This window comes from Panthera pardus, unplaced genomic scaffold, assembly GCF_024362965.1.
Source record: "Panthera pardus isolate Hobbes unplaced genomic scaffold, ASM2436296v1 HiC_scaffold_2, whole genome shotgun sequence".
Taxonomy (NCBI): Eukaryota; Metazoa; Chordata; class Mammalia; order Carnivora; family Felidae; genus Panthera; species Panthera pardus.
Window position 1 is genome coordinate 40538128 of NW_026526765.1, and position 24193 is coordinate 40562320.

At 41.5% G+C, this 24193-nt stretch overlaps 2 protein-coding genes across 4 annotated transcripts in view; one reads left to right on the forward strand and one right to left on the reverse strand.

Moving 5' to 3' along the window:
• Window positions 1–24193, reverse strand: part of ARL15 (ADP ribosylation factor like GTPase 15) — a 553398-nt gene that overhangs the window by 511353 nt on the left and 17852 nt on the right. The window lies entirely within an intron of this gene.
• Window positions 2044–3471, forward strand: HSPB3 (heat shock protein family B (small) member 3). Its single transcript, XM_019464339.2, has one exon. The coding sequence runs from the start codon at window positions 2233–2235 to the stop codon at window positions 2704–2706; it is 474 nt and encodes a 157-aa protein (XP_019319884.2). The 5' UTR covers window positions 2044–2232; the 3' UTR covers window positions 2707–3471.

A 24193-nucleotide genomic window follows, 5' to 3' on the forward strand; every position in this document is an offset into this window, starting at 1 on the left:
TTTTACAGCAGTTTTTTAGAGCAAGGTTGGGGGAGGGAGGGATGAACAGGTAGAGCACAGAAGATTTTTAGGGCAGTTGAAGCTACTCTGTATGATACCATAAAGTGGATACATGCCATTACACATTTTTCTAAATGCATAGAATGTACCACACCAAGAGCAAACCCTAATGTCCACTGTGGACTTTGGGTGATCCTGATGTGTCAATGTGGATTCACCAGTTGTAACAAATGTACCTCTCTGGTGGGGGATGCTGACAATGGGGGAGGCTGTGCATGTATGCGGGCAGGGATTATATGAAAAATCTCTGTACCTTTTTCTCAATTTTGCCATGACTATGTCTAGTACTTTAAAGCCAAATCCTTATTATCTTGTCTATTTCCTGCCACGGGCAATGAGCTCAATTCTTACCTCTCAGAGCAGCACTGATGAAAACACCTCTCAATATTTTATGAGTCAGAGGATGTTGACATATCTAAAAGAGTACATTTTTCCCTCCAGGGCCACCAACCTGTAAAGTGCAGGTGAAAAAAGCTGAGTGTGCACAGCATTATTAGGGCATGTTCTTAAGTACCCACCAAAATGTCTGTGGAGGTTTTCAGAGTAATAAAAAGGAGCTAAGGGAGATCATTCCCTCCTGTTTTCTGAAGTTTCATTTTTTAAACATCTTTCTTTCATTCTAAGAAAATGGATGTGATTTATTTTAACGTTATTTATTTTCGAGAGAGAGAGAGAGACAGAGACAGAGACAAAAAGACAGAGAGACAGAGTGCGAGCGGGGAAGGGGCAGAGAGAGAGGGAGACATAGACTCCGAGGCAGGCTCCAGGCTCCGAGCTGTCAGCACAGAGCTCGAACCCACGAGCCATGAGATCATGACCTGAGCCGAAATCGGACATTTAACTGACTGAGCCACCCAGGCCCCCCAGAAAATGGATATGATTTTTAAGGAAAGTTATTCCTGAGTCTACCTGATCTAGAAAATACTAACCTCCGTGGAGTGGAAGTTTTCTATATTTTAAGCCTTCTTGTGCATTTGTACGTTAAACACACTGTTAGAATAAAAAGCACAAATGTGTTCATAGTGAAAAGCCAATCTCCCTCCAGCCCCTTCCTCCCAATCACTGTCACCATTGCATGCGGTAGCCCGGCTTCAGCCACATATCTTTTAGAGAGATTCTATTTATATAAGCAAATACCTACTTATACAAAAAACAAAAACAAAAGCAAAACCCCATAAATAGTAGCATATCATATGCTGTTTTTACTTAGCACATTTTGGAGATCCTTCTCCAGCAGTGGGTAAAAAGTTGCCTCATTCTTTTTCAATATAAGTTGAATATAAAGGGTGTGATAGTTAAGAAATTATGGGTCATTTATTTTTGCCACTTTAATAGCAGAGCTACAACTAGATTCATCCTCAGCTTTCTGTGCCTAACTATCAACTAGTTCAACGCTTTAACATTTTCCTCTCCCCTGTGGCTTTATTTTCATTACTAAGTTCCTCATTCTATGCCCCACTCAACCCCCATCTGAGGTTTGACATCATTATCTAACTTAGTCGACTGATCTCATTTTTGATGAGTCAAATATAATAAACCCAGATGACTTGGCTCAGATGTCCCTTCAGGACAAGTGATGAAAAAGATGAAAGGAAAGAAAATGTGTAGGACAGAGGGCTGAGAGTTTGGTGAATGTCTGAAATTTGAATATGTGTCTGTGTATCTTAATTCCTAGTCAACTATAGCTACATTCATCCCTCCCAGCTTTGCACTTGGAGACAAGGGAGACAGAAGTCTTAGCTCATATTATGAGTACACATCTCTGGACTATGGTAAGAAGTCACAGTCCCTTAGATCACTGCAGTTCACAAGGACAGACACTCAGAAATTCTGTAAATGCTGTTTCTGATTCTAATTCCCCTTTTCTCTTGAGGTAAGCAAAGCAGACACATTTGCCAAGGATAGCTGAGAGTGTAAGCGCGATCCTTGCCTGGGCAGCTTCAGCCGGCCGTGTGCTAAATGCAACTTTGAACCATACCCTATAAATAGCCGTTCATTGTCAGCGCGTGTGAAAAGACAAGAGTGGGTGTGCGGCGGTAGGATGCAGGCCTAATTAAGTAGTTGCGTCTGCGCAGGGTTCCAAGCGAAGAGCCGTTGCGACTGATAATCCAGTCAGTAGGCAACTGCGAGGGTTTGCTCCTGACGGCACATAGACCGAAGCGAAGCGGTTCAATGCTGGCTTTGACTCCGACCATGGCAAAAATCATCTTGAGGCACCTCATAGAGACTCCGGTGCGCTACGAGGAGGAGTTTGAAGCGCGAGGTTTGGAAGACTGCAGGCTGGATCATGCTTTATACGCGCTGCCGGGGCCAACCACGGTGGACGTGAGCAAAGCCAGGGCGGCCCAGGCTCCTCGGGTGGATTCAATGGTGGAGATGCCGACCCAAGAAGGCAAGTCCCGCTTCCAGATCCTGCTGGACGTGGTCCAGTTCCTCCCCGAGGATATCATCATTCAGACCTTCGAAGGCTGGCTGCTGATCAAGGCTCAGCACGGAACCAGAATGGATGAGCATGGTTTTATCTCAAGAAGCTTCACCCGTCAGTATAAGCTGCCAGATGGCATTGAGACCAAAGATTTGTCTGCCATCCTCTGTCACGATGGAATTCTGGTGGTGGAAGTAAAGGATCCAGTTGGGACTAATTGACATCAATTCCTGTTCTCACGGCTCCAGGAAGATTAGAGTTCAGCCAATGGTACCACAGGGAATGTTTGTATTAACCACATTTGAAATGGTTTTTGTGAAGATTAAAAGTAGAGACATAGTTCCTGGTATGTTGAGGTTGTTTTTGTTGTTCTCCCTCAGAGAGGAAAACTGTTAAATGTTCCTACCGTTCAAAGCGATGCTATTCTTACACCCGAAACAGTGACAGTTTAGGAGGTGGGTTTCAGACTAGTGAAGACTCGGAATTATTTCCTTGTTACTCCAACAATGCCACAGAATCTGCTTTTGTAATAATTGATGGCAAAAGAACCATACTGATATCTTATCCATTTTATGAAGACTCTTTATATTGCTAAAAAAAAGCTGTGATTCCCTTCACTTGACAAGCTCTTCTTTTCCGTGAATTTTAATTGAAGTGGAACTTTGTAAATATAGAGTGTGAAGGTTAAAATACAGTACTTCGAAATTGGATCTGAAATATATTTATGATTCACTACAGCTGTCACTGCCTTAAACATAATATTGGAATGTTCAGATATGAATTTTATTTTTAAAAAGCTCTAAATATGTACCCCATTTTTAAAAAGATGAACTGAATCCTATTTGAATGTATTTTTGACAACAGCATATGTTCTGTGGATATTTATGCGATTGTACAAAGATATGTGTTGACTCCTACCCTTATAAGTTCGTAATGAGAAACCACTTTTAAAAGTACAGTTACTGAATTAAAGAGTTTTAATCTGTGTTCTTTGATGCTGTTTAAAAGTTTAGATTTCAGAAGATGGCAAAATGTACTGCATCTGCTCTCTCTGCATAATCCTCGGCTTTAAATAGCCTGGCAGGTCGGGGAGGTTCCCAGGCCTGGGCTCGCACAGGGGGCTAAGTTTCTACAGTGCACTGCCGAGTGCTGCTTCAGCTGAAAGGAAGGGCTGAGACGTTGGAGGTTCAGGATTTGCTTTAGTAGGAATACTGCCATCAACAGCTGGTCTCTGGGTCATTCCAAACATTTGCTATCTCATTCTGTACACGCTAAATATTTCTCGGGAGGAAGTAGCCGCCTTTACCCTGCACCCACCGTGTGCTGCCGGGGAGTCTGTGCACGGCTCTGGGAATAGAAGAGGCTGGGTGTGGAAAGAGCCAGGGCAGACTCAGGCCACTGACAGCACCCCTGTCAGTGCATGGTGCATGGCGTGTAGTTCTGGTGAAAACAGGAGAGATACGGAGCAATAGAAAAAGAAATCAAACAGTTCTAAAAGTAGTTTTGAAAACAAATGTGATCAGAGACATTTGTTTACAATATAATTAAACTGAAATAATTATGAAGCTGTATGTTAATGTTTATCCACCGAGGTTTGTGCATCTAAGAAATTTTGTTTGACAAAGTGACTATCACGGACCAGCTCTGCTACGTTACAAAGATAATCGTAGTTATTGGGATTACATCTACTAATATGATTAGAGCTGGGATACCATTTGTCCCACATTAGATTATTCTTTCCCAATGTTTGGCAGGATGGTGTGAAAACCAACTAGTGCTTTGAGAAAACAACCAACCAACCAACAAAAAACCCCTCTCATTTGGCCTTAACCTTACTCTAGATGAGGTCCTACTTCTGGGAAAATTCGGGAAGTAAAAATCTTACCACGAGGAGCCACTGAGAGAAACATTTCCTTTAAAAATGAATACTAAAATAATCACATCCTCCAATTAGTCTTTATTTGTTTCTAAGATAAATTTTAAAGTATTATGCAGCCAATTTTTTTGATTTGAAAAATATACGAAACACTATAACAAATAAAAAATATTTCTTACTCTTTTACTATCATGAAGTTGTTACGTGAAATTTCTAGTTCAGTCTTCCCCTACGTATAAATACATGTATTGCTTTTCACAAGATTATATTTCCATGGAGTTTGATATCCCAGTAGTCCTGTTTACTGTCTGTTGCCTGCCTCACTTTGTGCCAACCAAACCCATCCTTTGCCTTCGTCGGCCCCACTCTGAGCCCAAGCAGGCTGACCCCGATGGGCCACATCATTCTTGTTTCAACTAGGTTCAGCCAATGGGAGTGCTGACAGTGAGCCAGTGACAGAAGATTAGTGGGTAGGAGGGGAAAAAGGGCAGGGCATATCCTTCTGTCAACCTGCCACAGATGAGGTGTTGGCAGGCCTGTGTCCCTCGATGATTACACCTCTGGAGAGGTGGCCACTCCTCCAGGGCTCCCACTTGTGCTGGGCTCAGGAGTCTTAACAGTTTCTTCCTTTTGTCCCTTCAGCATTTGGGGTGGCAATGTTTTCTGCCTTTCTTGTCCTGGGTGCTTCACCATCCCCTACTGCTTCTCTTTACTTGTCCACTTTCCCATAAATGGTCTCTTCATTAAAGTCCTTTCAAGTGATGGAATTCTGATTCCTGCCAGAACTCTGACTGCTTGACTTCTTCCTTTTTTTAAAAAGTTTATTTTGAGAGAGAGAGAGAGAGACAATGAGCAAGCAGGTGCATGAGAGCTGCGGAGAGGCAGAGAGAGAGGGAGAAAGACAGAGAATACCAAACCTACACTGAGGGATTGACTGAGCTACCCAGGTGTCCCATTACTGTTTGACTTCTTAAGTGATTTTTTTTTTAAGTGCATCACTTGCTTTTACTACCAAACATTAACCGATTTGTAATGGCTATGCACTATTCCAACAAAGAAAAACAGTATTCTAATTTAACCATTCCTTTTCACTACTGGTCCCAACAGGAAACAGGTAACAATGTCAAAACTGAAATCATTCAAATTGGAGTGATTTACTTATAAAGAGACACGTTCCAAAGGAGTGGGCAGGGTGAAGAAGAGTTTCAAGGGATAGGGTATAACCTGAGGGTAGCAGGGTGGAGCTGTTATATCCCCTGGGTCCAAAGGAACGGCAGGAGGAAGCTTGTCTCAGAGATCAAGAAAGTCAGATGGAGAAGACCACCAGCTGTGACTTTCATATGACGGACACAACCAGCCCCAGGTGACCTCTCTCAGGTGCTAGAAGAATAAATACTTTCTCCCTCTAATCTCCCACCATGGCACCCTATTGGGACTTAAGTGATAACCAGAAGGTGTGGGCACCCTGTTGATATAGTTCAACAGCCTCCCAGGGCAGAGGGCAGGGTGGGAAAAAGGTGGAGAGTGACTCCTGGGGGCAAGGAGAAAAGTATCCAGGACTCCTGTAAAGTGAATACTCTTGTTATAGCTCTCTTAGAAAAACCTGTCCTACAAAATACAGCCTGAGACGAGGAATGAAGTGCTGGCACTCTATTTGGGAAGGGCACACCCAGACTGGTAAAAGTGAGAAGTTAGAGGGGAAAGAGGCATGGAAAAGAAAAAAGGGAAGCAACATGAGGTGATGTGTTGCCATGCTGGCCCCCACTTCACAATGAGCTATGAAGAGACTCAGCAGGCTCTTGGCAAGGATGTTGGTTTAGTACCTGGAACTTCTCCCGAAGATCTTTGGGAAGAAATAAAATCTTAAAGCAATCTACAGGAAAGAAAGAAGAGGGAATTTGCTTGCCCCAGTCCCTACTATTTCCTGTTTCCCCTTTAGCTCACAGGGTGTAGACTCTCCTGCACTTCTGGGGTACATCGCCCAACCCCTTAGCGGCTGCTCAGAAAACCAGACCCCATGCCCCACGGTGTGACATTTTATCCATGCTGGGAGCAGAAGGATGACCTAGCATGGTCAGGGCTCACTCCGGGTGAGAAACACAGGCTTGGGGTTTCAACTTGGCTTCCAGTCACCTTGGGAGACTTGGCAATGGCTCTGGTGGCAGCACCATGGTCTGGGAGGCAGGTGACACCCTCAGAAAAGAGAAGGCAGATGGAAAGGCACACAGGGTTTGTATCCACCGGGACCCCAAATCTAGAACTGCAGGAAGGGGGAGCCAGGCAAATCACACAGGCCTATAGCATATTGCCTATGTACCCCAGACTGCTTTCAAAATTTAGGGACTCTAATATCATCTTATATTTTTATATAATTTTTTACTTGCTTAAGTGTAAAAATCAGTTCTCTTAAACTTCTCCAGGATTTTTCTTTTCCTGTAGATTGTGGATCAAAGTTTTGTTTTTGTTTTAAGCTGTCATCTCTTATCCTGGAAGCCCAGAAGTCATTGAAGACTTTAGTTCCCATTGACCTCCCTGAGTCCGAACCGCACTGGAATCCCGAATGTGCCCTTGCCTTAACTTCTCACCTACTGGTGATGATCTGAGAATTGCTGTCAGTGGTCATTGTGATTTTAAAAAACAAAAATGGTATGGGTGGCTCAGCCGGTTAAACGTCCGACTTTGGCTCAGGTCATGATCTCTTGGTTCCTGGGCTCAAACCCTGCGTCGGGCTCTGTGCTGACAGCTCAGAGCCTGGAACTTACTTCGGATTCTGTGTCTCCCTCTCTCTCTGCCCCTCCCCCACTCACGCTCTGTCTTTCTGTCTCAAAAATAAATAAACATTAAAAAGAACCCACAAATGGTATACAACATCAGTGGAAAAAAATCAAAACACCTCAAATCATTTCCTCAAGCTTAACAAAAATATTTGTAACTAGTTTACTACTGTTTCTTCAGAGATTCTCAAATAATTAGTTGGAAAAAAGAATTAAAATGTTGGTTTGGTATGCTAATTTACAGCTCACATATTACATGTTGAAAATAACTCTGTCTTAGCAACTGAGTTAGCCAGATGTCCTCCCCAAAATATGAGACAGTATTTTAAATTTGAAAAATATATGCTGCTAAGTAATATATGCTGCTAAGTAAATGTTTTCTTCTACATTTCCTCAGCATTGTTTAATACACAAGAGCATGCATGTATATACGTAATATACTTTTAAAATCCTGTGTATTAATGTCTTCTAACTTCAAGGACAAATACAAGGAAAATCTATTGCAGTAAGACAAAATGGTCTCTATTCTTTGATCCCATTCTTTGTAATTTGTTGAGATTTTTTTCATGACCTGATGCATAATTATTTTTAAAAATGTACCATATATATGTGAAAATAATTTATAGAGTGTATATTTATATACAAATTTTCTATTTGGAGTGTGTGTATATATATATGTATATGTATATGTACACACACACACATATATATGTATTTGCAATTTTGTTGGTTCACCTGTCCTTCCTTTTTTTGGTTGTTTGTGGCAAATAGAAACACACAGATTGGCGTTTAAAAATCCTTCAGTATGAAAGGACAGTTTAAAATTAAAAAAAATTTTGGTCCATTTTTTCTTTTGTATATTTCCAGGTTATGTTGTCATGTGATTATACATTTGTGATTTCTCTCAATTGGATTATATCTTATATTATTATGTAGGCCCATTCTATCTCCATGTAATGCTTTTACCATTAAATTGTTTTGCCTGATAATATCATTTTTTGTTTCATGCTTTGCACGACATCTTTTTTATTACATATTCAATGTACCTTTGTTTTAAGTTTCTTAGAAGCAGTAGCATGTAGCTTGATTTTTAAAATATAATCTGATAATCTAATAAATGAATTGAGCTCAGTTCTTACTGCATGAAATATTTAGATGTATTTCTTACTGTGTGTATTTATCATGATTTCCCTTTGATTTTTTTTTTCCTTTTCTGTCTTTGGATTATCAAGTTTTCTAAGCTTATATCCTTGTTTTTTTCTCTTCACCTTTAAGGTGTTAAAATGTAAACATTGTTAGAAAATTTATAGGTTAGTATACATGTTTGAAGGAAAATAATAAAAGAATAAAAACAGACATTTTAAATTATTTAATATTTTTGGGGGTGCCTGGGTGCCTCAGTTGGTTAAGAGTCTGACTCTTGGTTTTGGCTCAGGTCATAATCTCACAGTTCCTTTGGCTAGAGCCCCATGTCGGGCTCTGCAATGACAGGGTGGAGCTTGCTTGGGATTCCCTCTCTCCCTCTCTCTTTGCCTCTCCCCTGCTTGTGCTCTCTCTCTCTCTCAAAATAAATAAACACTTAAAAAAATAATTTAATGTTTCTATCCTTCTCCTGGGTGTTGGAAGAATATTTGTGTCCTTACAACCCACTGAATCCCCTTCCCCATCTTGCTGCCATTGTTAATTTTAGTTTTACCTTTAACTATCGATTGTTAAAATCTCAGTACTAAAAAATTTTTTTATGAATTCGTGTGCTTCTCTTTATTGTTTTCCACAGTTTACCTTCTGGGTTTCTTTCTCTTCCCAAGGCAACTTGTTATTTTTGCAAGGGTCTGTACATGGAAAAATCTCAGTCTGTATCACACTGCTTCATTCTTGAATAATATTAGGAGGGTTTAAAATTGTGGATGAACAGTTATTTCGCCTCAGCCCTGTTCTGTGCCCCAGGGGACTGCCCTCTGATTTCAGGTTGGATTCACCCAATGGAAGGCACAAGCAAGACAGCAGCATGTAGAATGACCGAGAGATTGGGGCATTTTTTTCTCTGACTCTTTCTGCTTTGGTTCCAGGTTCTGGCAGAGGCTGCCTCCCTCTGATGTACAGCTGTGATGAGCGGCCCCCTTCCCCCCCCGCCCCCTGCTCTAGCCCAAATTGAGCAAGTAGTTCTGTCTGCCTTCCCTATATTCCTTCAGGCTCAATAGGGTAATGGCTTCCCACCATTACTGGTCTCTGGGTGCCTACAATTGTACACCAATTTTAATGTGTGGGTTTTTTTTTTTTTTCTGATACCACCAAGCCATTCTAGGACACCAGCTTGGTGTCCCATAATTCAACTCAATTCTAATACTATCTACCCAGAGAGAGCATCGGATCCCACAGGTCAAGTGTTCAGTCCCACAAGACTGCCCTCCTCCCCCCATTTCAGATACCAATCACAAACCCAAGTTCTCACCTATACTTTTGACCGACTGGACATAGATTAGAGGGTCCAAAGACCCACTCCCTGGTTTCAGTTAATTTGCTACAGTGGCTCACAGAACTCAGAAAAACATTTTGTTTAGTAGATTACCAGTTTATTATAAAAGAATGTAACTCAGGAAGAGCCAGATGGAAGGGATGCACAGGGCTGGATACAGGGAGAGAGTGTGGAGCTTCCATGACCTTGCCAGGTGCACCACTTTCCCCAAATCTCCAGGTGTTCACCAACCCAGACACTCTGTGAACACATCCTTTTGGGTTTTTATGACGCTTCATTACATAGGCATGCTTGATTAACTCATCGGTCATGGATGAACTGAATTCAATCTCTGGCCCCTCTACGATACTTAGAGGTTCCTGGGTGGGATGGGAAGTTCCAGTCCACTAACCACAGAGTTGGCTCTCCTGGCAACAAGCCCCATCCTTAGGTTACTTCAGGGTTTTCCAAAAGTCATCATTAGCATAACAAAAGACACCTCTGAAGTACCCAACTTTAAGAAAATTCCAAGGGTTTTAGGGGCTAGAAACTGGGATGAAGACCAAATATGTATTTCTTATCAGAAATCATAACATCTTAGTGCCTCAGCATTTTTGTTGTTTTCCCAGCCCTGCTCACATCTCTGTAAATCATCCCTTTATTATAGGTTTTTTAAAAAATCCAAGCTGAGTATGCCTTTTGTTTCCCTCTAGAACTCTGAATGATGTCTTCACCTATAATATCCTTCTTGTGGCATGAGAAAGGCCCTGTTTAAACAAACAAGAAGACAACAACAAAAAGCAGGAAAACATAGGAGACTTTATGAATTAAAAAAGACTTATGACATTTTGAATTTAATTCTATGTTTGAGACCAAAAAGGATGACTTTCAATGTTGCTGAATATTGTAAACAACAACAACAACAAAAACCCTATTAGCTCCTGGTTTGTTTCTCCTTCTGTTGGTAGTATTAAGGTTCTTGATATAATTTTAGAGGGATAGAACAAGAATTAAAGAATCTATTCTAATGATACGATAAAACCTTGCACAAAAATGTGTCAGGCATTCTTTAATTTGAAGTATTGGAAATATAAGCAATTTGTTAAGCAAACTACAGTCTATCCATAGTATAAAATTCTATTCTACCATTAAAAATCATCTAGAAAAATACTGAATGGAGTGGAAAAATACTCACTAAAATTAAGGACAGAAGCAAGTTACAAAAGGTGCACAAAATTCCCACCTTTAATTTCAGTGGGCATATTTTCATGTCAATATGTTTTTTTTTAGGACATGATTTTCATGGCAGTGTTGTACTCTGTCATATGGATATGCCATAATTTATTATACGCAGAGAAGAATCAAAGCATAATCTAAAAATGTCAGAAGTGATTATATAGTTGGGATTTTAGAGTCTTTATATTTCACTGTAGAAATACAGAAAACAAACTGTTTAATAATTAGGAAAGAAACAGTAAATACAGTTTAAATTTTTCTACAAACGTAGCATTTAGTAAATGATCAGCATAGTGTCTTGAAATAAAGTCCTGGCTGTACCTAGAAAGGATGTTACAATATCGGGAGAAAGCAAGTGTTCTTACTCATTTGATGAACATATCCCATCTCTACTCTATTGAGTTATTCCAAAGAAATCAGAACTTACAGGACCAACAATCTTAAGAAGTTATGATTCTATAAAATGCAATAAGCCCAAATGATTTTCTGAAAAATTGCAATTTCAGCGCATTGCAAATTATTTTTCCAATTTAAACTGTAGATGCAGCCAGAACTTCAATTAAGCTCAGAGTTTCTTAGTGAGGAAAATCAAATGTGCTGTCTTGGCTGAACAGCAGGCCGGGAAAGCATATCACCTTTCTTCCCCTACCCTGGTGGACTCCACTGGATGAGACAGCCACCATCACTTCCCTCTGTGAAATGCTACACTGGCGTTGCTATGCTCCTCAAAGCAGCTGTCAGGCACATACCATTCTCCTGAAACACTGCCCTTCAAGAGGGTGGAATTTCCCTGTGCCCTTGTTTTGTCTCCTCAAGCCCAGATCTCCAAGCACCATTCAACGTCTTAGAGAACTCAGTGTGGCTTTAATTCTCTGTTGCTGTTGAATGGGATACAATTAATTTCTTGTGGAATAAAACTGATTTTTAATTTGCCACGAAATTCTAAATAAGCTCTTTTGGTGCTAAGTCCATAAATAAACTTTATCCCCGGGACAAGGAAGAAATAACTGAACCTCTAAGGATTGTAGCTTCCTGGCAAAAAAAAAAAAAAAACAACCCCGAGTAATTAGCAAAGTAGACTCTGAAAGCAAATAAATGTAGCAAAAAACAGGGGTTTGAGTACCAATTCTGCAGCTTTCTAGGCTGGTAATTTGGGTTAGTTTGCAAAACACCCTAATGCCTCAGTTTCCTCGTCTGTGAAATGGGGATAATTCTAGTACCTACCACATAGGGTTGTTTTGAAGATTAAGTGAGATGAAGATGTAAGGGTGACCAGTAGGCCTGGTTTGCCCAGGCCCGAGGAGTTTCTTGGGATGGAAGATTTTGAGTGCTAAGTTTGGGACATTCTGAGCAGCTTGGGATGGTTGGTCACCCTATAAAATGTCAGGTACTTTCACAATGTCTGGCATCAGTAAATGAGAGCCATTATTTCATGTATTATAAGTATCTTTGAGAACATTCCCATGGACATGTTTCCTACGCAGGTTAATTGGACACACCCTGACTTTATCTTTTATAAAGAAACTAAAACATACAATTAAAACAATAAAAAGTTTCATCAGTGGCTCAGTATCACTGCCCATTTCTAAGGTCTGCTTGGTTATTCCTAAAATTCTACAAGTCTATTTTTTTGCTTATGAAGCCAAATCTTAAAAAAACTTCACATTGCACTGTGAATTAGTATGCAAAAGTGTATTTTTCCAAAGGTACACCTATGGCAAGATAAAAAGCTTTGTCATTATAAGAAATGAACTGTAGAATAATCTTTTGAGTACAATGAATAAAAAGTCTTTTAAGGCATATAAGTTTTTGGAGACAATATTCCCATCTGGAACATTTCTAGTTAAGATGGGAGACTGAGCATAGTTCTTTGTCTCTCTTACCTGTCAACCTTATTCAGTGACAAATTTCTTTTGTTCTTATTCACTGGCATTGCAGAGACTGGGGGGTGGGGTGAGGTGGGAGTGGGGGGCGCTTATCAGGTGTCCCCAGACTGTAACCAAATTCTGGCTGACCAAAAGCAGTTGGGGTCACATTGACAAATTAAGGAAAAGGGATGCAGGGCCTAGTCACTGTTTTCTAAATTTGTCTGGCTTTAAGAAATCACCCGACACTCTTATATGGATTTCCAGGTCTCTCCAATAGAGATTCTGAGTCAGGTGGAGGGTGAGGTGCCCTTGAATCTGTAATTGGTTGCTGTCCCCAGAGATGTTTATGATGGGGCAAACTGGAAATGGCTCTCCACCTATGCCTGGGTGCCTCTCAGCATTTAGTGCCCTGGAGCCAAGGACACTAAATATCACCCAGTGCTTGAGCCAACACACACAACACACAAAAGTAAAACACTGAAACAGGATAACATTGCTTAGAATTTTAAATGGAACTCTATAGATCACTTAGACACTTGATTAATGTTTGTTAACTTAACAATATAGATATCCTAAGGAGCTAGACTGAATATAGGCTGATCTGGTCATTTTCCAGCAGATAACACCCTCTTTGAGAGAATAAGGGAGAACTGCTTCCATGCAGGTAATTATTTTAAGTGATTTAGTCCTGATATTATTTTCTTCAAAGGTTACACAATGCTATGTTTTAAATATAACACTAGGGAAAGACGTACACTGTTCTTTCCAGAATGGACATGCTAAAAGAAAAGAAATAACTATGTATGGAAAGATACGTTTTAACAAGTCTTATTCTTCATTTCCTTTCTCTTCACTGCTCATCAACATGGCATGCATAGTGCTTGTCCTTAGTTTCTATCTCTACTCTCTCTATGGTGGTTCCCAGATGTTTTTAACTAGTTCCTATATTGGTGAGGTTTCATTTGCCTTGGGTTCTATCTTATTTTGGTTTTCTTCTTGTATTCTCCTCTTCCATAAATGCCTTAATTTCCCCCCTGTGTTTACTTTCTGCCCATCTGCTTCCCTTTCTTTCATTTTCTCTGTAGCATTTACTCCCTCCCAGTTTTTCACCTAGAGTCGCTGAATTACTCCTTGGCTCTTACAGGCCAGACACCTGGTACAGGATGACCAACCGTCTCAGTTCTCTGTACAAAACCCACTCAGGCCCAGGACAACCAGGATAATTGATCTCTCTACTTAACCAGTAACCTGGGGAAAGAATATATTGGTACTAAGTTTAGGGGAGGAGTAACTACACTAGGTAGTACCCAACTGTGTGGCTGCAGTTTTTAAATTATCAAGTGTTGGGAGAAAATGCAAATGCGAATAAAACATATAAAGGTGTTAACCAATTATTGGCGAGATTCAGATGACCCGAAGGACCAGAGACAAGTATGTGAGTCAAGGAGACTTTGGAGATCGTGTGAGAGACTCAGTTGGGTCTTTAGAGCTACAGGCTGTGAGGTTTGTATACAGCCCAGAGTACTCTATGCCCTACTCCTGGAGAAAATAGGACACTCTTTGCACTGAGGAGTTTGAATTGAATAAAAACTATGGTACTGACAATGAAGTGTATTCCAGAGTAACTGACAACTCAGGAGGAGAGGCTACGAGGGCAACAGCATGGCTCTCCCTGCTCCTGGGAAGCACTGTCAAGGCTGAGTCCCACCAGTCTGGATTGCAGGGTCTGGGAATTCCCAGTGCAAGTTCCATCAGGGGCTTAGCAGAGCCGTAAGATTTTCTGTGGCTCTTTCTAGTCCTCCTAATTACACAAGTAAGGGGATACAACTCCTGACCAAAACAAGCTTCACCACATCTTTCTACTATTAAAAGTACTGTTCCTTTTTTATCTTCAGATTGTGTTCGATTGTGCCAGTATCCTGGTAGAAGGCCATACTAAAATGCAGCTAATCTCTGCTAAGATTTTAACTGATGACTTGAGGTATTATTTTATTTTTAGGAGCCATATGAAGAATAAGTTGGTCATCCCTTCACTTCCCCTGTGAGAGAGGAGTCCTGCTTCCAGGCACACACAATGCCTGTTTGACAAATTAACTTAGACCATTCTGAATACATGATTAATTCTTTTAGAATTCATTCATTCTTGTGGAAAGCATAGAACTGTGGGATTATTAACGGATGAAGGAAGTGGAATTCAGGACTCTAACACAGTTATGTGGGAAGTCAGACTACACCATCCTTCCTGGCTTTCATTTGGGAAACTGCTGATTGAACATTTGCTACGTACTGGGCACTATATTCGGTGTTGCAGATACAACAATGGAAGCACTAGAATTATTGACCTCAAGGCACTTACACAAAGGTTTTTTAAAAGTCACATACATATGAACAAAGAGCTTTAATAAGGGTTACAGATATTAGTGTAGAAGCATATTCAGGTTACAAGGTAGGTACAAAGAAGGGCATGGTCAGTTCTACCTGGGCTGAGGGGTGTGGCTGTGGTCACTTTACGATCTAGTCTACTAGCTCTGGAGGATAAGGATGAGGATTGTTTTATGACCTGTGTATCTCTAATGCCTTGCATATAGTAGGTGCTCAGTAAGTAGTTTTTAAATGAACAACAGATGGTGTTGCCATAGAGCATGGGGGGTGTGAAGCAGTGTAAGCAGTGTAGCCCAAGGGTTCGAGGTCCTACATGATTGGGCTCCTGCCTGCCTCTCCTGCTGTGTCTCCCATGCGCTGCTCCCCTTCTGTCTTGCTGAGGAGTTTGAGCTTTAGCCTGAAGGCAGTGGGGGCCCACAGGGGAGTCTTAAGCAGGGCTGTGACATAATTAGCCTGGTGTTTTAGAAAGAGAACTCTGGCTGCAGTGTGAAGGACGGATAAGAAAAGGATGACTTAAGCTGGGAAGATCATCATCAGTGGTAGTAGTTCACGTGGGACAATAGACAGGATAATCGCCTGGTAAATTTTCAGGGCCAACCCCAAACCATTTGAATCAGAATCTCTGGAGATGGGATCCAGATGTCAGAGGTTTCTAAATTGTCCTGGTGATTCCAATGAGAAACCAAGGTTCAGAATCACTAGCGGAAGTTTAGATAGTTGCAGAACGAAAAAAGGGGGGGCATAGATACACGGCTGTTAGATGTAGAGGAAGCATAATTAGTTAACAGAGCAGAAGCAATGAAGATAGAGAAGGAATTGAATTACTCACAGGTTGTGGTTGGAGTCATGGAAATTAGGAGATAGAGTGACCAAACTTTCCCATTTGCCAAGGAGTATCATGGTTTTATACTGAAACAGGTCCCTTATCCCTGGGGAACTGATCACCCTACAGGGAAACATCACCATCCAAGATAGGCAGTGAAGGATCAGAGTGTGGCTGGGGGGAAAGATGATTAATGTTAAACACGGGTAACAGCTGCTGAGTATTGGTGACTAACACAGACCTAAAGCTCACAGCTGAGGATCAAGTGGACTAAAGACCCCACATTCTAAATTGCTAGGAAGACAGCTGTTGAGCCTTCTATCCCTCAACAGGGCCTAAGAGGAACCAGGAAGCAGAACCAGCACCACCATCTCATACCCTACTATGAGGTCGAAAGGGAGAAGGCTGTTGCCTTTTGTGGAAGTGCACCACTCATGTAGAACTGTTTATTCCCCAAACAAGGGGAGGGGTGGGTCTGGGTTGCTTCTCCTCCTCGAAGTCAAGGGAGGGAGCTATCAACAGGACTGCTCATAGGTTTGGGGGTTTCAGTCCCTGTCTGGATAGTTATGGGGTGCTAGGCTCACTGTCCAGTTCCTGTGCTACCAGGGTAGAGGATAAGAGGATAAGGATATTGGAAGAGATGGCATAGAGGGGGGACTGCAGGGGCAAGACTGTCCCCACTCAAAGCCCAAGAGATTTGGAAGATGGATCATACATAATCCTGAAGACCTAGGGGTTGGCTGGGGTGAGTAGATCATATTTAGAGCTCTGGTTTTATTTGGGAAAGCACAGTATTGGGTGAAAAGGGGTACATATCAGAGGAATAGGACACCGGGCTGCCAGCTCGGGAGCTGGGCCTGAAAGTGAGAATGAATCCCTTTCATAAGGGGCCCCTAGTACCTTGAGATGCTTCTTGGGAGCAAATCACTTGTCAGATGACATTGTCAGTCTCCATCTGTCCACACTGAGCACAAGGACAATGAGCTGGGTCCCACAGGGCACTACTCCCTTTCTTATCCCTCCTCCCTAGCCATTATCTGTAAGGTATGTGATGGAATAACACTGGTAGGTGTGTGTGAGCTGGACCACATCCACACCCCCATTTTGCTGTAGGGATTAGGACAGGAGGTGAGACAGAAGGCAGCCATTAACTGCATATGAAAGTAGAGGTTTGAAACAAATCACTGGATCTTGAAGATAGAAAGTCATTGTTTTAACAGCCATCAGTAACTCTTCTAAAAACTGAGAGTGACTGAAAAGTTATAGCATTGGGCTAAAATCATTAAGGAAGTCCACATTCTACGGAAGAGGGGATTTTGACACAGCTGTTATTGCCATGGCATGAACAACCTTATGGAACAGCTTAGGTAGTGAGAAACTGAAGCCTTCTGCCAACAGCGAAGTGGATGCTCCAGGCACCTCAGAGGACCATGGCCCTAGTGGATAGCTTGCCTACGACCTCATGGGAAATCCTGACAGATCCTGGAACTTCCAGTCACCTGATCTGCTATGACCTGGATCTTGCTTCTGCCAAACATGACTTCTGTTGCCTTGAATAAGAAAGGATAAATCTCAGGCCCAAGAGAGAGGCCCAAGGCCTTGGAAAGTTGGGAAACAAAACAGACTATAGTTGGGTCTGTCTCCTGTGCGTGCCTGAGTCTACTTCTTCCACCAATACTGTGATACCCCTGCATGGCAGGCTGTGCTTCTACAGACAGATTTAAAAATCCTTAGATGCTGTCACTCTCTTTCAGAGGCTTTTAGTTAATGGAATTAACTAGCTTATTTATCACTGGAATAGGGGGTAATTTAAAAAACAAACCTACATTAACTCATTTGGGGAGGACAGCTGCTCCAAGATTCCAGAGGAGAAGGGGAATTAAAAATCTGATGCAAGTCTAAGATATTTCTTTGCTGAAAGTTGCCCGATGTCTAACTCAATTGAAATGAGTGTTTGGAATATATGTGAAATTAATATAAAGTTTCCAAGTTTCCTTGTATTTTTTTTTCTAGATTTTTTTTAGCTCTATGACTTTCCATTGAACAAACTTAATATAGAAAGGCTTGGTAGGCTAAGGTTACAGAACAAACATAAGTCTTAGTCCTGTATCTCACAGATAGATAGTATGTGCTCTTTATTCATATCCTTGAAGATTAAGGTTTAAGTAGTTTCATCTTGGGGATGTGTTTCATACAGGATGAATCTGGATGCCTTTTTCTATATATAATTGGTACCATCAGGACTGAAATTTTCCATTTCCTCATATGAAAATAATAGAAGCTGCTTATTAAACAGATCCTAGACCAGGAAATGTACGGGTATTATAATGAATAATTCTAAGCTCATTATGATCTTAATTAACAGGTGAAGACTCAGGACAATACTGGAACTGATATTAACCCTGATAGCATAGAGTGCAGGCCTGATCGATTTCTATGGAGTCATTATTTAGTATATGGGATAAATTTAATGCAAATCACTGCTAAATATAGCCATGTTTGTGGAAAAATGAATTATAGCACAATTTCATACCAGAAATAATACTATCAAGATCCATCGATGTTACATGTAAAAATGGCCCCTTTCCTAGGCATAAACACTTATGTCAGGATCACCCAAAAAAATTAGTTGATGACAGTCACCCACAGGCCTAAGGTATAAATATAGTTCCTTTATGAACTAAACCATCTTGTTATATCTGGCCCTTAAATTATTACACCACATTTAAGCAAACAGGGTGGGGACTAATCAGATTAAGTGGAATTTAAAAAAAGCAATCTAGCTAGCTGTTTTGTTGGACTCTATTTAGCTGTAAATGACATTCAGAGTTGTTGCTGGTATTTATCCTACACTCCTTATAATGTCCCATCATCAAACTGAACTGCCAAATGCTCGATTAGATGGAATAACTTCTTTGGGCCTCTGGTCAGGATATCAGTTACTGGCATTATGGAAATTTTCTTTATTTTATTTAATCTTAGTCTGGGTTCACAGCTTAAATTAAGTCCTTGTTGTGCAACTGTGTGACCATGGGGAAGGTATATGACTTTCCTGATCTCCAATTACCTCACCTGTGAAATAAGGCTAATGCTGTGTAATTCACAGGTAATATACCTAAAGCACCTGGCACAGAATGGTGCCTGTAGTAGGCACTGAAGGAACAGTGGTCACCATCAAATAAAGCATGTCAGCAGGTTTGATTTGAAATTTATTTCTACTTTAGATGACTTCACGATAATAAACCTGCAACAGAATGTTAGTTCCTTTCACGCCTCGCCTCCTTAAACACACAGGAAACAAAGCAAAACACTTAGGGATACAAGACTAGATAGTGTCCTCTAGTGGTACACAGGCAAAATACATGAAGGCTATTTTCTATTCTTTCTTCCTTTCTTTATTTCTTTTTTCTTTCTTTCTTTCTTTCTTTCTTTCTTTCTTTCTTTCTTTCTTTCTTTCGATTCAGGCTGCAATTGATCATGGAAATACAATGTAAAGCTATAAGGTGAAATATAATTAATATTTGGAAAGGATTTTAACTTTCACATCGTCCTGTACCACAATAAAGAAAAACCTCCTTGTCTATTAAAATACAAATTATAGTTTAATAATATGAGCAATAAAGTCATAGAGCCAGAAACTATTTCTTTTTCAATCAAGTGTGAGCCTCTTTGATTCATTTTTGCACTCCTGATCAAGTATTACATAAGAAATTATGTCAGTAGTTCAGTGGAATGAATTCACAGTGTTCCTTCCAATTTCATGTAGTAGTACATAATTTGGTTATTTCACAGGATTTCTGATAGTTTAGAAAAAAGTAAATGTGCCATAGAACCTTCTCCAGTGATTCTAAGTATTAGATGTCAGTCACCATCCCTTAACTTGCTATTATCAGAGCTGTTCCCAACCAGCTCTGATCTCTCACAATCCCCATTTCTACCAACACTATTGCCCTTGAAATTCAATCACAGCAGTATCAGATAGTGATTAAAAGCATGAATTCTGAAGCCCAACTGGTCTAAATTCCAGATTTACCACTTATTGGCACTGTGAACTCTATGCCTCAGTTTCTTCATCTATGAAACATGAGTGTTAATACCAGCTACTTTGTAGGGTTGTTATAAGGACTGATTAAGCTCATATATGGAAAGTGATTAGAACACAGCCTGAACTTATTATTAGTGAATAGCTGTTATGTGCACATCTTTCTCAGTAGTACAGAGATTGCATGAGAGGCTTAAGATATAGGTCCTGCCCTCAAAGAGTTTAACAGCTTGCATCAAAAGTCCTTGCGGGATTGGTGGTAGGGGGTGTTTTATCCCACTTCTTGGTTTGTAGGAGGAGGACTTTTCCTTAAATATACCCCTGGCATTCACATGCTTGTTGTCTATGGTAGAGGTGGGCTGATTTCCCTGGAGTGGAGTAGCTTTGGGGGCAACTACATGAGGAAAAGATACATTTCCCTATGCAGTCAGAGGCCCACTGGACCATCACTCAATAGTATATCCTACAATTCAGCTCAGCCAAAAATAAAGGTGATAATGTGGGCTCTACCTGCAAACTTCTTGGTATAGTTCTTCATTTATTGAGAACTCAGTTTGAAAAGCAGAGACCTATTTATTGAGGGAACCCCTGGAAACCCCAACAGAACACACTGACTCACAAAAACAATTCACTGCTAATTTGTATGGTGTGGACCTACCATACAAATGTTTTCAGAAAGGAGAGTTTGGAGTAGGCTGGAGCAATGGGAGAGACTTTCACAGAAGTGGGACTCAGGCTGGTTCTCAGAGTATGGGACTGAATTTGGATGAGGGGAGGGAGGTAAAGGAATCCTGTAAACAGAGCAGTTCTTTTCTCAGACTTAACAGGAGTCTGTACTTCTGTGCAATTGGAATAAGACATAAAATATTGGGTAAAATCGGAAAGTCGTATTTCTGCTTGATAACTACATGGTGACACAGCCAAGCTATGGCAAAGAATAGGTGGCAAAGAAGTTCCTCGCCACCTAGTTTTCCAATCACATGTGACCAGTCAGGAATGTTCTAAGTACACGTGTTAGGACGCTTACTCTTTACAACAACCCTATGATAGAGATAGTATTATTTCTCCCAGCTGAGGATACCAAAGCATAGAGAGGGGCAATTTGTCCAAGGTCTGTAAGAGCTAGAACAGGGGTTTGAAACCAGGCAGTCTGATCCTGGACTTCATGCTGTCACATCATTCTGCTTTGTGATTTCTCAGTCCAAGAGACAGGGTTGTGGTGGTCCTTCCTTGTGAAGGGGCTCAGAGAAGAGACCAGCCTGATCAGAGTGAAGGTTGGGATTTTGGAGGCTGTAAGTTGAGCTTAGAGGTAGGTGGGGCTGGTAAATGGGGGTTTTGAAAAGCCAGGCACAGAGGTTTGGAGGTGGAGACTGAAAGAAAAGATTAATCCTATCATCCTCCTGCTCAAGGACAATTCTATATTGCTCATTGTATGAAGTGCAAAGATTTCAAGGGTTTCAGTTTGGGGGAATGGACACTGTGTGAATATGAGGAGATGGGAGAATGAAAAAAACAGCTTGATCCTTTATGCCTTGGCTGGGCCACGGATGGGCAGGTCACGGCAACACGTGTTCTCATCCTTTCTTTCCAAGGGCCTGCCTAGAAAACATTCAAGGCTGGAGGTATGAATCTGAGATTTTATACATATACCTAAGAGCTGAAACCATGAGATGTGAAGCTTCCTGACAAAAAGATGACAAGTACGTAAAAGAAATATTGATGGAAGAGGGAACGTGGGCAACACAGTGCTGTGAATGGTAACACAATTAAAGAAGTTCTGGTCAGCTGGTTCAAAGAGGTGGTACAAAGCCAGGAAATTTAACAGTGAGCTTGAAAACAATGAAGAGAGGAAATGAAGCTTGGCTTCTTCCCTTACAACACTGTTGCATCAGGTAAAGAGAAGGATGTCTGGTTAATGTTAGCCCATGTTATCATATGTGTATACTCTTTCCTATATGAAGGGCATGGTTATATTATTGAGAAGATATTTGATCAGTCCAGTCCTCCCCAGGAAAGCAGAAACCATGATGACCACTTGAAACAGGTGATTTAATGCGTGCAATATTTAATGCAGATGATGGAGGAGAGGAGGACAAACAGGGGCCAGTGAGGCAACCCAGAGATTAGGCAGGCGAGAATTCTACCACTGAACCACCAAGGCTGCAACCCAGAGATTAGGAAGCCACTTCTATTCCAAGTCTAGAGGGTCAAGAGGAAGAGGCAGTGTTGCTAGAAGTCAGAGACCAGTTTTACCCACAGACCTTGGTAATGGTGGGCTTGTTGGGGGGGAGAGCTGGATGATGAGGAGCAGCAGGTGAACAGAGATGGGGAGATACTCTGGTTTTTCTCTTCTTCCCACTTAACAGTCTTCCTCCGCCACATCCAGTGGCCAAGCCCCGTTGGACATTAGCTGACTGGGGAGCCAGGAAAATGCAGCCATCAGAGGTCAGGCCCCAGGATACAGAGCAAAGCAGGGAGCCTGGCAAGAGGGCACATGAGGACAAACATGTCCCGGACCTGCATCGTGCTCTTGTAATGTTTGGTCTGACATGGGGATGATCTCCTCATACAGAGGAGCTAACGCCCACCTGGGTGAAGTCACTGTTCCTCTGGACAGTCACCAGAGTCCTGTCACCCGTCTTCCCCTACCAGAATCCAATTAGACTCATTCTTCAGCCTCAGTTATAGAACAGTCAAGTTGTGCAATGGTGGTTCTCATGGTAGGCACATAGTTTCTTCTGCATGTTAAGAGGCCTCTAGAGCTAGAGTGAAGGGTGATGGAGAAAAGCCCATGAGAACCTCCCATCCCCTGCCTTCAGAAGCTGTGAGGGAGTTGCTCTGCTCTGAGACAGGCAGGAGAATGGCACCCAACCTGGGGTGCTGGAGGCTTAAGAGTTATGGTAGGAACAGGGACCTGCACCTCGCAAGCTGAAGGGTTTGTTTCATTTGCCTTCTCTTGTGTTTTCTTTCAGTATTGTGGTAAAGTAAAAAGACACTTGGACCTCCTCATGTGGTGCTGGTGTTAAGGAGATTCATGATGAGTGGGGTGGGTGGTGGATTTCCATCCAAACTTGTGCCATAGCTCTAGAGAGGCAGTAGGTGCCTGGGGCCAGTGTTGGTGGGAGGACTGACATGACAGAAGCCCAAGAATGAAATGACATCCAGAAGAGAAGCTCCCTCTGGAAGTAGCTGGTTATGTGCCCTCACTATATAACCCTAACACTAAAGCTTAGTGGTTTGTGGGTTTCATAGCTAGTAGTTACTGAGCACTGTCCAACGCCATGTACCATTATAAACACTTTGCCTGTATTAATAACTTTAATCCTAATAACAACCCTCTGAGGTAGGTGCACATGACAGATATGGAAAGGAGGCTTAAAGGTTCAGCAACTTACCCTAGAGAAACTATAGAGCCAGGATTTGAATTCAGGCAGGGTTTCTCCAGAGCCTGCATAATTAACCAATACAGGGGAATCTGAGTACCTTAGAAAGCAGAAGAGAAGATGTCTGAGGGAAAAGAGACAGAGAAGCTTCTGGAAAGGGTAGAACGAAAGGGGGAAGTTTTAGGAGAAGATGGGAATGACTGGAGGGGAGAGAACAAGTGACTGATTAGGGGAAAGTTTATGTGCCATTCCAGATTACATCAGCCAAGCATGGAAATCTGTGCGAGGATATGGAAACCATCATCATACAGGCTGTGTCTAATGATTCCAACCCATAGATTCCTTGTCTACTGTTGTTTAGTGCTTCTGTTGGTTCTTATTCATGGTCTTGTCTCCTCATATTTCTGGCTATCATTGGATGTTGGGGTTGTACTTGAAAATAGTTTATAGAAATATTTTGAAGCTGAGACTTCTATGAATCATCCTCAGAAATGTTTGCTTCTGAGCGGTGCTGGGTATCTGGGATCAGCATAACTTAAGTTCAAGCCTTGAGGTTTTGTGAACCACCAGATGATGATAAGCCAAGCCTTGTATGAGCTGGTTTATTTCTGATTTACACTTTCTCCTATGGCTGTGGGAGGCCTTTTGGGTCTCAGGCTAAAGCAAAGGATTACTTACCATGGAGAAAGTGTTATAAAAATAATGAGAGAGCAATTAACGGATTGCTATGAATTCCTGAGTTGATTCTGTATTTCCTCTCTCAGATCTCTCTCTGCTCCTATCAGTAATGGTGATTCTGGGCTACTGATTGATGCCGGTGGCATGGCAAAAGGTCAGGGTGGGGAGCACAGTCAGTAAACTGGAGAGAC

What these genes read in the sequence shown, in the direction of transcription:
- HSPB3 (XM_019464339.2), top strand. Translation starts at nt 2,233, where the DNA reads ATGCTGGCTTTGACTCCGACCATGGCAAAAATCATCTTGAGGCACCTC.